Source organism: Vespula vulgaris, chromosome 3, assembly GCF_905475345.1.
Source record: "Vespula vulgaris chromosome 3, iyVesVulg1.1, whole genome shotgun sequence".
Classification (NCBI taxonomy): Eukaryota; Metazoa; Arthropoda; class Insecta; order Hymenoptera; family Vespidae; genus Vespula; species Vespula vulgaris.
In genome coordinates, this window is record NC_066588.1 from 9,361,438 (window position 1) to 9,377,948 (window position 16,511).

The 16,511-nt window shown below is 40.3% G+C and overlaps 1 protein-coding gene across 4 annotated transcripts in view; it reads right to left on the reverse strand.

Moving 5' to 3' along the window:
• Positions 1–16,238, reverse strand: part of LOC127062274 (AT-rich interactive domain-containing protein 2-like) — a 28,441-nt gene extending 12,203 nt beyond the window's left edge. For all 4 annotated transcript variants that reach the window (XM_050990173.1, XM_050990175.1, XM_050990174.1 and 1 more), the window contains exons 1-4: positions 16,090–16,238; positions 14,864–14,957; positions 4,066–4,163; positions 2,519–2,670 (exon numbers count right to left, since the gene is read on the reverse strand). In XM_050990173.1, the coding sequence (XP_050846130.1) occupies positions 2,519–2,670; positions 4,066–4,163; positions 14,864–14,957; positions 16,090–16,181 (436 nt within the window). In that variant the 5' untranslated portion in view covers positions 16,182–16,238. The remainder of the gene's footprint in view (positions 1–2,518; positions 2,671–4,065; positions 4,164–14,863; positions 14,958–16,089) is intronic.
• Positions 16,239–16,511: the final 273 nt, after the last annotated feature.

The following is a 16,511-nucleotide window of genomic DNA, read 5'->3' on the forward strand; positions in this document are numbered from 1 at the left end:
AATAGATAAAAAGGAACGAGAGAAAAAAAAGCAAGGATCGGTCCCTATTTGTCTTTTTCTATGCAATTGTCTATTTGTCTTTCGTCCATTAAAATCGGCATTATTTTTTGTTATACAATAAACAAAAAAAAAAGAAAGAAAAGAGAGTAAAGAACAGATAAATAATGCGCGCGGTTGTGTGTACGTGTGAAAGAGAAAAAGAGAAAATGACAAGGGATCTTATTTCTTCTCAATATCGAACGAGGATATTCACTGGAAGGATATCTATATAAAATAAAATATCATTAACAGAAATTAATAATAATCTTGTTGCGTTTGTTGCGTTTGAACCTGATCAGACATCAAACTGGGTTCTGGATTGTGGAAACTGTATTGGGTCGAATCATTACAGCTCATAGGCTCGGTTAGCGTCTGGCCGGTGCATCGAGTGCATCGGATGCATAGAATGCGTCATCGATTGGCAGTGGATGTCGGCGCGGTGCGTAGACGTCACGCAGTCGAGGCTGAGACGTCACCGGGATTGCTTTACACCGTACGCGGCGAACGCGATGCGACATTCGCGCACAAGGCACTTCGCACGCGCTCGCTGAACTGGTGGGATCAAAATCGAGAGTCGCAGCAGAGTCACGCAAGCGCCGTGAGTGTTCCATCGCGCAGGGAGAATGTCAAGAACTACTGCTCCTATCTCCCGCAAACGTTTATTGATTGCTTTCTCTTGTTCTATTCCCCTCTTGCTCCTTTTGCTGCCGCTCTTTCAGCTCCTCCACGAACTTCCATTCGTACTGCGCATTATCTCTCTTATTCCACTTGACACCAGACACTGCTCGAAATCATTTTCTTTTTTATGGAAATAATTATAATTTTACGACTAGGTTGTAATCGATCACTGATTCATTCAAAGATCGTAATCTTCTCGATCATCCTAAAGATCGCATTGCACTTACAAATATATATATATATATATTAATGAAATTCATATAAAAATATGGAAATGGGATAAAAACGAAGGCCTTGATTCGTCTAATCTATTCCGAGAAAATATTTGTCGATGCAAATAAATTATCGGCTCCTCATATGTATGTTCCTAAAAAGAGACAGAGAGATAAGAAACGAAAGATAAAAAATAAGAAATCAAGGAATGTTGATCGGACATCTTACTATGTAGCTTGAGTTTCTCTAACGAGTTTACAGAACCCCGGAGGAACCTTCAGATCATTCGTCTCTGCGCGGTTTGCGCTTGCGGAGATGAAAGGAAGGTGACGAAGCGAGGTGACAAAGAGGTAAAGAGAAGAACGAGTCGAGGGGGTTTCACCGCTTCTCCATACGAAGAAGAATTGTTCGACGTACGCGCGTGCGCTGCAAATATAGACCCGACGTATTTCTGCCAGTCGAAGCTCAGACTCAGCTTTGTGTATGCTCATAATTCCACATATACATACTACATAATATGTGTACGTATACATACATACGCATAGCACATCATATACGCGCCCGAGAGAGAGAGAGAGAGAGAGAGCGCGATGATTATTGCTCATTAAATTATCTTCCACGTGCTGTGTAGCGTCAGATCTTTTCTTTGCATATATACCACGCACACGAACACATACACGCGTAGCGCGCTCTAACTCGGTGAATATTCCTGCTGCTCTCTCTTTCTTATTCCTATGTTGAAACTTGGCAACTTGACGATCAACTCAGCTTATAAAAAAAACGACGTACTCGTTACGAACTTCTTTTTTCCTTGTTTTATTTTTCATTTGTAATCTTTCTTGCGTTGCGTGGTTTATCAAGGATTATTTTCAAATGATTCCAATAATCAAATGTGTTAGCTAAAGTCTTGTATAAAAAAAAAGAACATTGTACATTATCATTGTAATGAACGAAGCTCTTTGAGTCTAAGAAAGCGCTCGGTAATGTGTTAATTCTCTGTACGTGTTGTCTCATCTTTTTCTCGCCTCTATCCGCTTCGTTCTGCCCATCTGTTTCCCTCAAGCGTACCGCAGGCAGCAGGACAAGTTCAGTCATTCTCACATATAACTGTGTGTGTGTGTGATGTATGTATTTATGTATATGTATGTGTATATATATATATATATATATATATATATATATATCTTCTGTACGTGAAAGTCGACGGCAATTCTCCATGAGAGAGCACGTCAATAACCCGTTGCCGCTTCGTCACGATAGATATCATGCATTTATATAGCGTCTATATAGATATGCGCGATACGTACACGCATATAAGTCCTTTTCACAATGTATTCGGCGGGCGTTCACCTGTATCTCGCAAACACCTTTTAACAAATTTTTTACATCTTTGTGCCCGTTTAAAGACAATGATACGTTAATAACAACCAACGAACAAAGAAATACAACGTTTAAGTGACAGAATAAAAATTCTCCTCCTATGATGTAAAATCTTTCATATTTAACACAGATCTCCATTAACATATTATCTCGATTAAATGAACTAACATGGTCTCTGACGCGTGATTAAAGAATAGATCAAATTTACCTGCAACATTATGTTGATGATGATTATAAGTAAGAGGAACCGAATGTAATGCCCTAGCAGACCATTTCCGGTGTCTGGAATCTTCGTCTTCATCGTCCGCTTGCTGTCCATCTTCTCCTAAGAAATGAACCTTTTCGTACCTGTCTAAATATCTGAAAAACATCGACCGATAGATATATAAGTATCATGTTTTATAGATAAATGCTATGGGAAATTACTTTCATTTAAATATTCATTGATCAAAAATTCTGAATAAGGTTCTTTGACAAATAAAAGATCGATCGACAGACGAATGAGGCAGATGTAAAATATCAGAGATCCAATTTGAGAGACAAAGAAGCAAGCTCACGAGAGATGAAGTGAAGAATGAATCGGAAAGAGAGAGAAAGAGAGAGAGAAAGAGAGAGAGAAAGAAGATGGGGGTGGAAGAGGGAGAAAGGACACGATATCGTGGGTGGGCGAAAGAAAGTGGTGGGGGATAGGTGTAGTGAATCCATTCATGCACTAACGTAGTAGACTACGGAAGGTGCAGGCGGTGGAGCCAGCCAACCAGAGCCTGATTGGCGGTTGGTGGGTGCAGGCCGTGCACGGATACTTTGACTACTGTGGCGGCATGGCAGTATCCGTGCGAACCTCAATAGCACTACATGTTCTTTAATTCGTTTCATTATAACTAGAGAATGTTAAATATATCACAATCCAAATGTTTACGGTATCTTTTTGTTGAAAGATCACTGTGATGATAGGAACAAACTTTGCTTATGTATAATTACGTGTGATCAAACTTTATGAGTACGACAAATAATTGAACATTCTACATTCTTCGTATAACGTGATTCTATGTAAAAATATTGTTATCTTAATGAGGTTACAAAAAAAAAAAAAGAAAAAGCCGAAAAGACTAATCCAAAGACACGTATATAAGTAAGTTTGAAACATCGTTATCAGGAATACAAACAACCGTCACGTTTCGAACGACGAATCGGTGTATCGCGATATCAGTCGGAGGAAGCACAGCGTCCTCGACGTTCGACGAGCTGGCGAGACAACAAGGTTGCAGGGCTCGATTGGAGAGAGAGGACAGCGACTGAGAAAGCACGTGGCGCGTCGGTGAGGCCGGCACTGAATGAATGAATGAACGTAACGTACGATACGATACGGAAAATGGTGGTGGGGCGGAGGACCAACGCCGATACTCGGTGGTGGTAGCGCAGCATTTTGCTGCTACCTCTGCTCTTGCAGACGCTCGCGGGCTGTCAGAGGCGGTAGAGCCGCTTTCCATCCGAGGGCGCGCGGCAAACCTAGCAAGCGTTGCACGCTCGCGCAAACTCTTTTTCTTCTTTAGGATTTTTCGTAATATAAGAAAGTATCATATATGTGTTATGTATGAATGTGTGTGTGTGTGTGTGTGTGTATATATATATATCCTTGATCAAACATATTGACTAAACACGATCGATCCGTTATCTACTTTTATTAAGAGATTCGAAATTTCCATACTTTTTTGTCAAATTCACTCTTGAAGAGTGAACTACTAGCCCACTTACCGAAGGTATATTTGTTTGAGACCGATTCCACTGTTGACGCAGCCGTTCGGCAGATGAAATTGTTCGCATAGCGAAGCCCATTCATTTCTGGTATTCACCTGCAATGCAGAAATTAATATATCTTATATAAATGATTATTTTGCATTGCTGAAAGAAAAAGAATGTATATGTATATTTACGAAGACATTCGATGATCAATTATTTTTGTAAACAATCAATCGTTCGTAAATATTATTGATATTATTGTAATCCCTTGCAGAACTTTTAAACAATAATACAATATCACGTAGAATTTCCAAATATATAATATTTCTAAAAAAATGTCTTCAAAACGGATCGAATTTAACGATAATCAAATAAATTGATTTTTAAGTTGCGCTCATTATAGAAACTTTTTCACTTAAATGTTCTTCACGCTGGCAAGACTATCGATTGATTCAGCTGAATAAAGAATTGTAAATATTGCGAGTTTGGTCGTTATAATAATTGTTTGTCATAGAATGAGTATATATATAAATAATGAAAGTAAGTTCGAAGTAATGAGAATTGAATGACTTTGAAGAATGCAACAAGCTATAACGCAAGACTGAAAAAGGAAAAGATAAGTTTTCAACGGACTATAAATATATCATTTGACTAACAATTCGTTAATTACTTCGTAAAAAATCATTCTGCTACTGAGAAATGATTATGTTAGAAAGATTAATGAGAGAAGGGAAAACCAGTAGGTAATAACCCAAGTAATTATTCAATGTATTCGTGGCACTGTAAAAGCTATCAGTTGAAAGGATTTCAAACTTTCTGTAGCTTGGAATTACAATGGCTTTATAACAACAACGTTGACAACAAGACGAGAAAAACAAAGCTTGATGTATAACCAAAGCAAATAAAAAGTGTCGAGGGTTGGATGGAGGGGGTCAGGGGGTGGGTAAATCCAAACAAAGAGAACAAAGAGAAATTCAATAGGATAGAAATTTGTTTAGACACGCTGTAAAAGAAATCGCTCTGGCGTGTAATATAAATGAGAAGTAAAAGAAAACGGTTTTCTTTTTTGTTTGTTTCGAAGATTAACGAAAACTAATCTAGCTATATCTTAATTTCTACGAAGAGAGACAGAGAGAGAAAGAGGGGGGGGGGAAGCTTTACCACACAGATATTGGGATGATATCCCTTTCGAAAAGATTTTTGTGACCACGCCTGTGACACGTGCGACGCCAAAAAGTTGATGGTATCGAGCCACGGATGTAATTGTGGAGAGGCCCTTGGCAAAATATATCGAGGAGGGACGTGGATACTGGGTCAGTGCTCTCTGGATTCGCGCCCATGCCTTTGCTATTCTCGTCGTCGCGATGCCCCGAAGACAGAGAGACAGAGAAAGAAAGAGAGAGAGAGAGAGAGAGAGAGAGAGAGAGAGAGAGAGAGAGAGAGAGAGAGCTAGAGCTTACCTACACCGAGAACGTGGCGCCCCGTTGTGGACGACCTCGCGACAAAGAATAAGGCGCATCAAAGCTGACCGATGAATCTCTTACCGCCATCGTCGTCGCGTGCCCAAGAACGAAAGTTGGTCAGGACGATGAGAACTCGCATTGCTGGGTCTCTCTCCTCGCTAGAGATAGATATCTCGAATGCACATTACTGTGTCTTTACTATCCTCTCTGAATAATAATCCGAAGAAGAAACCAGTAAAACGATCGAATCCCTGCATACTTTAACGAGAAATTCATTCCTATTTTGTATCGACCTTTTATACATCAAACTGATTGATTGAATCACTTAAAAAATGTTTTTCTTCGAGATTCTATGTCAGAACTAGATTCAGCAAGTGAGACACTGTTGCTGTTACAGCATAGAATCCGATGGACGTTGATATAAAAATTCGACATATCGAATTGGAATCAATCGAGATAGATAAGAATCTTGAACTCTGGAAACTCTTGCGTTTGAGAAAAAAGAAACATATATTTTGTTTTTCTGTTCTGTTCTCCGCTCCCCCCTTCCCTCCTCTTGCGCCTATAATATTTATAACTTATTTTTTACTTATCGATGGAAACATTAAGTTCGTTCTTGATGAAGGACTCGGACGATATATACCACGAGCGTGACTAAACAATAAATGCATCTACACGCGAATAGATGCCTGACTCGCTCGTAATCGTGCAACTTTGCTTGACCTTGGTAATGCAAAGAACGATGCGCATGCGCGTGAATGTTCTTCGAGAGCGTTGAACGTATCCACGTGTTTGGTTCGGAGGACCGCGCAATGAAAGTGTCTTTGGCGCCATGTGCTCTCATTGGGGTAGGACATGGTCTCTCTTTGCCTCTTGTCCCTCGTCTCTCGCTACGATTCTCATCGTCCCTCTCTTTCTCCTTCTCTCCCCCTACCACTCGATTCTACACCCTCCCATTTCTCTCTCTCTCTCTCTCTCTCTCTTTCTCTCTCCCTCCCTCTCCCTCTCTCTTTATCTATCTTTCTTACTCCTGCCTATACCTTCTCTCGTATTACACATGTACATTAACATCCGCGTATTTTTGTTGACGACAAACTCACCATTATTTCAAATCGAAACAACAACAATATTTTTATATTTTCTCGTTAATTACTTTTTTATTGCAACGCGTTAAGAATTATGACTCCATACGTACAAGAGACTCGTCGAGCAGCGGAATAATGTTTTATAGATAACGCGAATCAATAACGCGGACTAAAGAGTTTATAAGATAAGTAAGAAATACGCAATAGGTTTTTACTTGTTGGGACGATACATTATATGATATACCGAACAAAGTACCAGACCGGAAATACTGGTGGTTTTCCAAGATCAGCAAACATAGAACGTAATTGAATTGCAAATAGGTAGTCATTTTCTAAGCACGTCTCTTTTTTTAGATATTTCATAATTTTGTCACAATAAGAATTTATTTCGTATTCCTGGATTTTTGTATAACGTAGCATGTATTATGATTGATTGTTAGTAAATATTATAGCGACGCTAGTGTACGTTGCAAATTAAATTAGTAAAAATATTATGTTCATGATGTATGTAAACGTCGACTCGTGAATATCTTTTACATCGATTTTGTAATCAAATGTCGGAATATAATTAGTATCTATGTACGTTTCCAATAAATACTGTAAATTTAATCTCGTGTTTATACGTGTCTAGCAAATAGATCGGTATATATTTATAATATACGTAATTTCTATCCTCAAATCTTTATGAAAAACACTATTGCTTGCCAACAAATAGAGAAATTGCTGATGATGTTATACGTAAACTTAAATCGAATACGATTGACAATGTATTAACTCGTACGATTTTAGACTTGTAATTGCGTCATAAATGTCCTTACATTATATTACGTTATATTATAATTTAATTATATGTAGAATGTATGCGTAAGAATCGTTAAAACCTGAATATAAGAATGATTAGTCAGTAATGAGTCACATGTTCAAGAATGTATTAAATTAAAGCACATCGTGTATTTCCTCGAAATAATGCCATTGTTTTACTTAATGTGCCTGTCATATTCCAACCCTCCTTCTATGTACCCACAAAATCATATTACGGTCATCGTTAAACGGACAATGTATGTATCTTCGTATGAGTTTTCGAAGAAAAAAGATAACAAATAAAAAACGGAAAAGTAAATAGAAATAGAAAAAGAAAAAAAAATAGAATTGATTTACTTTTACCGGGTCTTATTTAAAACAGTAACTTAATTAAATCACTAAAAGGAAGAAAACAAGAAAGAATAGATAAAAATGAAAAACTATCTGCCGTGGAAAACTTTTTTTAGTGGTACTGCTGCTCGTTAAACAGAAGTCGTTGTAAACCAACCCTTTCGTAATAGCAGACAAAGCAGAAATAGTTCTACCTACAGCGGTAAAGACTAATTATTTCTTCCCCGATTAAAATGCAAATGGGCAAGAGATATTCGTATATCCAAGCGAGGTGAAATAAAAATTGTTGTCATTGGATTTCAACGTAATTACCGGCTATAATAATAACCCACGTACGGGAAGTCCGACGAAATGAATTCCTTGCGCGCATGCTAATGAAAGCTAAGAGAAGGTATATGTATCCATATATACGCGTTAGAAATTCAGACTCGTCGGTAATATTCTTGTGTCTAACGACCTATCATCAATGTCTAATAAAGAAAACTAGTTTTTGCGAGTAGATATATATATATATATATATATATATATATATATATATATATAGTCAGAAAGATAGATATATATCCATTGATAGAGCTCTATTCTTAAGACTTTCGTAGTTTCTTTCAACCGAGCAAACAACAAGAGCTACAGATTTTCTTCAAGTAAGCTCGATTTTTGGATCCTACGTATAGTTGAAGGAACGAACAGAATCGGAGGTCGTATCGAAGAACGGCCTTGCTACGAGGTTGAGGTCGAACTACTCATGCAAACAGAGAGAGAGAGAGAAAGAGAGAGAGGAGAGAGAGAAAGAGAGAAAGAGAGAGAGAGAGAAAGAGCGTGAGAGAACGAGAGAGCCCCACCACCATCAACAGAGTAGCACGTGGGCTTACAGACCCACGGCGCGACTGACAGTTCCCAGTCAGCTGATCGTCCACTAGGGGGGATCGAGGGGACAGGGAGCAGTGGTAGCAAGAGGCAGACGAGGAGGTGGAGGAGGAGGAGGAGGAGAGGAGGTGGAAGAGAAGGATAAAGTGGGGGATAGAAGGGAAGAAGGACGGAGGGGTTGGCGACGCGCAGTCTGCTGCTGCTGCCGTCGTCGTCGTCGTCGTCGTCGTCGTCGTCGTCGTCGTTGTCGTCGTCGTCGTCGTCGTCGTCGTCGGTGGCGGCGGCGACGTCATCGTGGCCGTCGCCGTCGTCCTCGTCGACGTCGTCAACATCGTCAACGTCGTCCACCACTATCACCGTCAGCGTCACCGTCACCGTCATCGTCGTCGTCGTCGTTGTCGTCGTTGTCGTCGCCGCCACCACCACCGCCACCGCCACCGCCACCGCCGAGTCGAGATCAGCTGATCGGCGGAGGTGTGCTGGTGACTGACTGACTGTGAACTCTGAATGGAACGAATGGATGAAGAAGTCTTCGCGTGCGTACACGTGCGGGGGTAGAGAAGCTGTCGGAGGGGGGAAGTCAGCGGTGCAGACCGGGGACAGCGAGGGCAGAGAGCCGGAGGGCGGTCGAGAGCGTATGCGCGCGTGTCTGCCTAACTATGCGCGCGGAACGCTCGTCGAGAGAAGAGAAAATTCTCTCTCTCTTTCTCTCTCTTTACTCTCGTGTTCACCCGATTCGATCAACAGTTCTGTTTGTAAAAGCTGATCAAATGATTCAGGATTTTGATCTCAGGAACAAAGAAATCTCTTGGTCTGTTTAATGATTCTTTCAACGAACAAAATTTCAGATCCTTTAAGAATAATTATTTCAGACAATTGCTTCCTTTTCTTTTTGAACCATCTTCTTCTTGTTCTAGTCGATTCTAATGATGAAAGTATTGATAAGAGCTAAGGATAAATGATTATCCAGTTCTTAACGATTTTATAGGAAACATCGGCGTTTTGTCGTTAGTTGTGTGAAGTTTTATGCCGTGTAGTAATTCGTTGAATCGCTATAGTCTTAAGGAATATATTGTATCCATCGAAAGGAGATATTATTTGTCCCGGGTAAAAATTTAACCGAGGTTTAATAGTCTGTTCATTTAACGTTCAAGTGTCCCTTACAATATATTTCATCGCCGTCAATAGAGAAACATGTGCAAACACATGCGGGTACCATGTTGTGCAAACGTTGTGTGGTAAAACAAACAACGGACGTTCGTTTCCGTCGCTATAGCGGATCATCCGCGTAACCACCAAACTGTTGAAACTTGAGTATAATATAGTTTTCGGTAGAAACCAGTTTGATGATTTCATCGAACAATTTCAATTGGTAAAAAAAAAAAAAAAAAAAAAATAAAGAAAGAAAGAAACTTGAATAATTTGAAAGAACGTGTAAGTTAAACTTGTTGAAAAGTATATGGGAGAGAACAGTGACCACAAAATGCAAATTTCTCCTCGAGCAATGCTTCATCACAAGTGGTATCATCCACTTAGCCCATTGATACCGATCATACGACAATGATTTCAATGTTATTCTTTTTACATAAATCCAAATGTAAAATAAGAACGATCGTTCTTGCGATCAAACGTAAGTGAGAAAAATTGTAAGGTTAGTGAAAAATTATATATGATGAGATAAAAGAAGGGAGTTTTTATAGTCGATCGTACGATAATCAATGTCGGATCTCGGAGTGATGTGACGTGGTATGGTTTTCCTTGGCAGTTGTCTTCCATCCGTCTCTTTCTTTTTTCGACTAACGGTGTGAGTCTGTCTCACACCGAGGCATAGCGATACACCACAGACCATTTCTACTTATCTTGGCATAGCGACGTTGCCGAGTCGAATTGCCACAAGTCCCACTCTCGGAAGTTGTCCGGTCTTCGTGTCTTGAGCATGGCAACATCGTGTGCGGTATTTCTTGTAAGTACTCCTCTCTTCTCCTTCGCCGTTTCTTCCCCTACTTTTCTCATTCTCTCTCTCTCTCTCTCTCTCTCTCTCTCTTTCTCTCTCTTTTTACCTCTCTCAGTCGTTCAGTGCCACGACCACTCAGACACGCGACATTTGCGATGAAAGTAGTAGGTGTCTTTTACCTATAGGCAAGAGGAAAATAAAAATGGGAGGGGAACGGTTTTCAGGAGAGCGGATCGTATGAGCAACAAAACGGTAGTGAATACGAATCTCGACCGTAAGTTACGTATACGTGTGTGCGAAAATCCGAGAGATTATCGTGCGCGCTCGTGCGCCAAACCGATGTAAGGGCATCGTTTGCTACTAAGGAAAAAAAATTATAATTTCGAGATGAAACGACGATATGGTCATCGACCGGTGGCCAGTGTCCTCCAAGAATCGTATACTCCGAAGTAAAAATTTCATAACGTAACAGACACTTGTTCATTCATTATTTATGAACTAAACTACGGTAGCAGTATCGGTCATTTGGACGAAAGAGAATTAAATATAATCCTTATCCACGTTGCACGTCCGTAAGATAAAAGTAAATGCTAATTATGATTTAGCGTAGCAATGTTTCAAGAAATTCCATCATTATTTTGTTTATTAGATACATAGGATATATATAGGACGTACCGTTTCGCTAATAACATATATCTTTCTTTCTCTCGCTACTTTCAAATCGCGCCTAACGATCTTTCGTAAACCATAACTTTCTCCGATAAAAAGAAAATTCTTTCGATAGCCTAAAACAGCAAATGCTATGTATACATTTCAAGATATCGAAGGTTTGAAGCATTTTTTATGCAACAGAGGTAAGAAAAGGAGCGGCAAGTAGTTGGCCAATTTAGGCAAAGGACAGTAAAGAGAGAAAGAGAGAAGAGAAGGGGAGGTATGCGATGGAGAGCGCATGCGTGGGACGAGCAAAAGCGGGCAACCGGGAATCTTTCCGTCTGCTTCGGTATCCGCACGGCGGCGGTTGGGCCATGTGTGACGCGCGCGCGGGATGGTGTGAGGTCGCTCTCCTTCCCTGGTTGAAGTAGGAGTGAAGCAGAACAACCGAGGGGGGCTGCTCTCCCCCGCCTGGGAGACGCGACGTTGCCGTATCGCTCGGCATAGCTCGAGCGGGTGGCGGCGCCGCCGGCAGCGACTTGGTATGTGTGTGGTAGGGCGCGGCGTTGCCATATCGACCGTGTCCTCACCGGGGAACGACGAACGAACGAACGAACGAACGAACGACAAACGAACGAACGGACGGACGAACGAACGAACGAACGAACGAACGAACGAATGGACAGACGAACGAACGAACGGATAGTCAGACGAACGAACCGATCTCTCTCTCTCTCTCTCTCTCTCTCTCTCTACTCTTCTCTTCCTCCCACTTCCTTCGTGCCAAGTGCCTCCTGCCGTCTCACTCGATCGCACCAAGCGTGTCCCACGGCCACGGGGCAGAATCAAGGAGGGACAACGATGTAAGACGCCGATGCCGCAGCACCTGACTGACTCAGCATTACCGACTTCACGGCAGATTCCTCGCGTACTGCACGCACTCGCCTACGACAGCCAGACCAATGCCAGACTACTATGGGTGCGCGGCACGATTTGATGCACGCTCTCAAGAGTCCCAGACTATCTTCTCGCTTCGCGCCCTTGAACGAGTCATACTTACACCCTACGCCTTCTTTCTTTTTTCTTTCTTACTTCTTTGCATTTCTTTCATGTGCAAATCTTTCCACAACTTCTCTCCTGTTCTTTCTATCAAGTTCTCTGTTCTTTCTCCTAAATCCTCTTGTTCTTTCTCTCTCTCTTTTTTTTTTTTTAATCTATGCTTTGTTCGGAATCGAGCAAGAGTTAACGATTCCTCTTACGAACGAACTTTTTGAGGAGACGTTAACATCTCATCCAGTTTCTCTTCTGCCGTGCGCTGCATCGATGTCTCTGTTAGGATCGACTCTATCTGACTGTTACTTTCCTAACGAGGAAGTAAAATAAAACGTTTGGATGATTATAAAGTATCAAATTAATCAGCTTACATTCAACGACACTTGACAATTTGCATTGTACATATGCTTTGAGATTGTTATACCGTTTGATTTGTATTGTTTTTTTTTTTATGTAATTATTTTTATCATCGAACATTAAAAAATTTTAACACCGAAAATTGTTCGATTATTCACAACTAAGAACCAGTTAAAGAGAAGCTTATTATATCAATATCGATTAGAACTTTTTTTATTTCTTTGACAAGTATTTATTTCTTAGGTGAAACTAACAAGTAGCGTCCTTCATTGACTACGTCAATATATTGTTTCATCCGTCCTACTGCAAGTTTTATACTTCGGGCCTAACGATTATAGTAAATTTTTAAGAAAATATAAATAGCTATATGTGTTTTCATTTTACAACTGTTTAGGTTTCGAAATTGGAATGTTGGATAAAATTAGATTAGCGATAATTTATAAGAAAAGTTCAGCACATGATTGCGAATGGATATGTAAGTTTATGTTGATTCCAAAAGATTCATAGTATATACCAACATATTTTAGAACAATAATCTTTATTAAAAAGATATGATTAATAAGGAATGATATATAATTGAACAAATTTGCCGTAATATTTTTTCGTTGTGAAAGACCATGGGAACGCGGGCGCACGCGTGCGCGTGTGAATTACTAATCGTAATTATCGCAAGAGTGACTTCATCGAATTTACAATCTTATAGTATACTTAATTATGTCACATCAGGCCACCGATATAGTAGACATAACAATCGTATCGTTTGAAGGATATCATTTTGCTAAATCGAATATTTATCCACGCGCACTTTCACTTTGCACTTGTTAAAGAATGTAAATAACATTTAATGTTTTATATAAGTAGGATAAGAAAACAGAAAAAAAAAGAAAAAAAAGAGAGAAAAAAAAGAAAGAAAAAATATCATAATTATGAATTACTCCATTACCAATGAACTCGGAGTTTGACTTTAGTAACAAAAGATGCATGAAGATGATTAAGACATAACCTCAAAGTCAGCGTAGATTCTAAGTGAATTTAAAGAGAAACCCGGATTGCGGAGAGAGTCCACTTCGAATCTATAGAATATAGTGGAGCTTCGGCTCGATCACACTTGTTGAGGGGAAGCCTTCGTGCACCACTGCCTCTATATCCTCCTCCTTCTCCCCCGCCCCCAACCGCCACCGCCACCACCACCACCACCACCACCACCACTACCACTACCACCACCACCACTACCAACATTGCCTTCTCCTGCTTCTCTTCTTCTCACGATATTCTCTCTCGCTTTAGCTTTCTCTCTTTCCCCTTCTCTTTCCTCTATGCACCTCCTTCCCACCTTTGCCTCATGGTCTATCTTCCATTCCGTACTCTACCCCCTTCGCGGCCGACCTTGACCCTATGTCGTTTCCGCATTCTGCTAATGTTATGATTTAGGTGATAGTGTGAATCTAATCCGAATGTTCCATTGAAATTATTTCCCAAAGATAATAGCTTCGTTGATAAGTATCTTTCTTTGATATACTTTGTAATATCGTTTCTTGGAAAAGTGTACTTGGACATCAACGAGCTTGGAGGTCACTGACGGCCAAGAGATAGGAAACGGGAGCACCCAACTCGCGCTCGGTTATGTTATGTCACTTTGTCATCGCCTCGCGAGATAGATAGATACACGAGAAGCGTGTGCGTTTGATGAGCGAGCTTCTCGAAGTTCTCTACGGTTAAACGTTGACTGGATAAGAGGAAGTGAGAAAGTCTACGGTCGATAATTATCCGGCCGCCATAAGTGCCATGCTCGACAAAACGCCATTATTGCGCACCTTTATATGTGATGCGGATTTACTCTTTCAAGAGTTGGATCTTATCGATATAAGAATCTCTCCTATTAAGAAAATCTCGATGAAAAGAAGAATCTCGACGTATCTCCGCCATTGAGAACGTCAGATCGATGCTAACAAGCGATACCATTATGCGATACACATATTTAATAAAGGACATCTCCGTTGTAAGATCGTTTATGTATATCCAAATCCTCGTAGCTCCTTTCAATGTTTAACAGTAACACGTCACTCTGTCGAATCGAAAATATTCCTTTTATCTAACAAGTTAATCGATCCGTTAAATTATTAGTCTTATCTCTTTCTTTTATTTCCGACGATCAATAAGAAATAGTAAATCGTAAGTTGCAACGTTTTGACGTTTTAACTTCCCTCTAAGTAACACAAACATGGACTCACCTTTATCCATCCACCACGGGCGGTAACGACGACGTACAACAAATACAGATCTATCTCCTTCCCACTGATTTTCGGAGACTTCCGAAATGGCGTCCTAAAATTGGAGAAAGAAAAGATCAGAACGGAATGCTACAATGGCAATGAACGAATTTATATAAGGTGTATTTATAGTTTTAATGTATTATCCATTTCTTATAAATAATAAGAAATCTGCGTACAAGATGACCTACATTTCTGTACGAACGTCATTTGTAAGTCTAACGAGGGAACTTTCTTAGAACATTATTAGATTTGTCGAAAGAGATTTTATTTCTTTAATCTTTATTACGAGAAAGAAAGGAAGAAAGAAAAGGAAGCTTTTTTTTACGTAAGACGTTTAAGAGACAATCAAATGCCACATCTTCGAGACAAATTCAAAATGGAACGAGAAACGCCAACGCCATCGGACATTTATTTAATCGCGCGTAAATAAGTCACCATTGACATCTAAAAATAATGAAAAGATCTAACGAACTAATAGTAGAGTCACGGTCGCATCGAAGGAAATAAAAAAATATCAAACGTGTATCGAATGACCATCGAGATTCGAATAAGGACCGATCGCGTCTAATTCCAAGTATACGCACAATTCGGGAAAGAAAATATATTCGTAGGTAAACACATTTTTAAAGAAAGAACAAAAGACTGTTTGAATACGATGCCGCATTACGACAGAATAAATGACAAAGAATGATACTATGTAAAATAAAAGAACTGAAGATCCACACAACGTAAAGGCAACGTAAAGTAAACAAAGAAATCTGTACGATGGACACGGCTCGAACGTTTTAAAATTCCCGCACATAACCTCAACTTTCTTACGTCGCGCGATCCGAATGCCAGCCGCTTGGTATATTTCTCTCGCATATAATCGGAAACTGATTCTAATGGAGAGAAAAGTGAATACGTCGATATGTACGAAAGAAATTAAAATAAATGAAAAGAAATTAAAAGGAAGACAGAGTAAAGGAAGGTAAGTGACCGAGAAGCGGCGACGGAGTGAAGTAAGGTTCAAGTATGAGACATCCAAAATGCGAGCGAGCGAGAAAGAAAGAAAGAAAGAAAGAAAGAAAGAAAGAAGGAAAGAAAGAAAGATATAGCGATAGCAAAAGAAAAAGAAAGAAAAAAAGAGAGAGAGAGAAAAGAGAGAGAAAGAGAGAAAGAGATAAAAGAAAAGAATAATTTACCCTCTGGTTTCGTGGAAATGCCGGAGGTCCTTCATGAAGTTTTCCCTCTCCCTCTCGTAGGTGACGGGGTCCTTGTCGAGGATCTTGGCCATGATCACGGATACGACGACGGTGTAAGCGGCTCTCTGGCGTGCTAATCAGGGTGCTCTCCGGAATTACAACAGGGCGGCACGTAGGGGCACCGGATAGCAGGGTAGAGTAAAAAGGAGGTTTGGATGGGCGCGCATGGGAGCACATTTACGCGACGACGAACGTCCTGGTGTCGTGACGATGTCTGTTGTAGGTGCTGGTGCTGGTGGCGGTGGCGGTGGTGGTGTTGGTGTTGCTACTGCTGCTGCTATCGCGGCTGCTCTTGCTGGTGCAAAGCCGAAGAGCTGACGACGACGACGGTAGCGTAGGTGATGATCGGTAGCGATGATGAT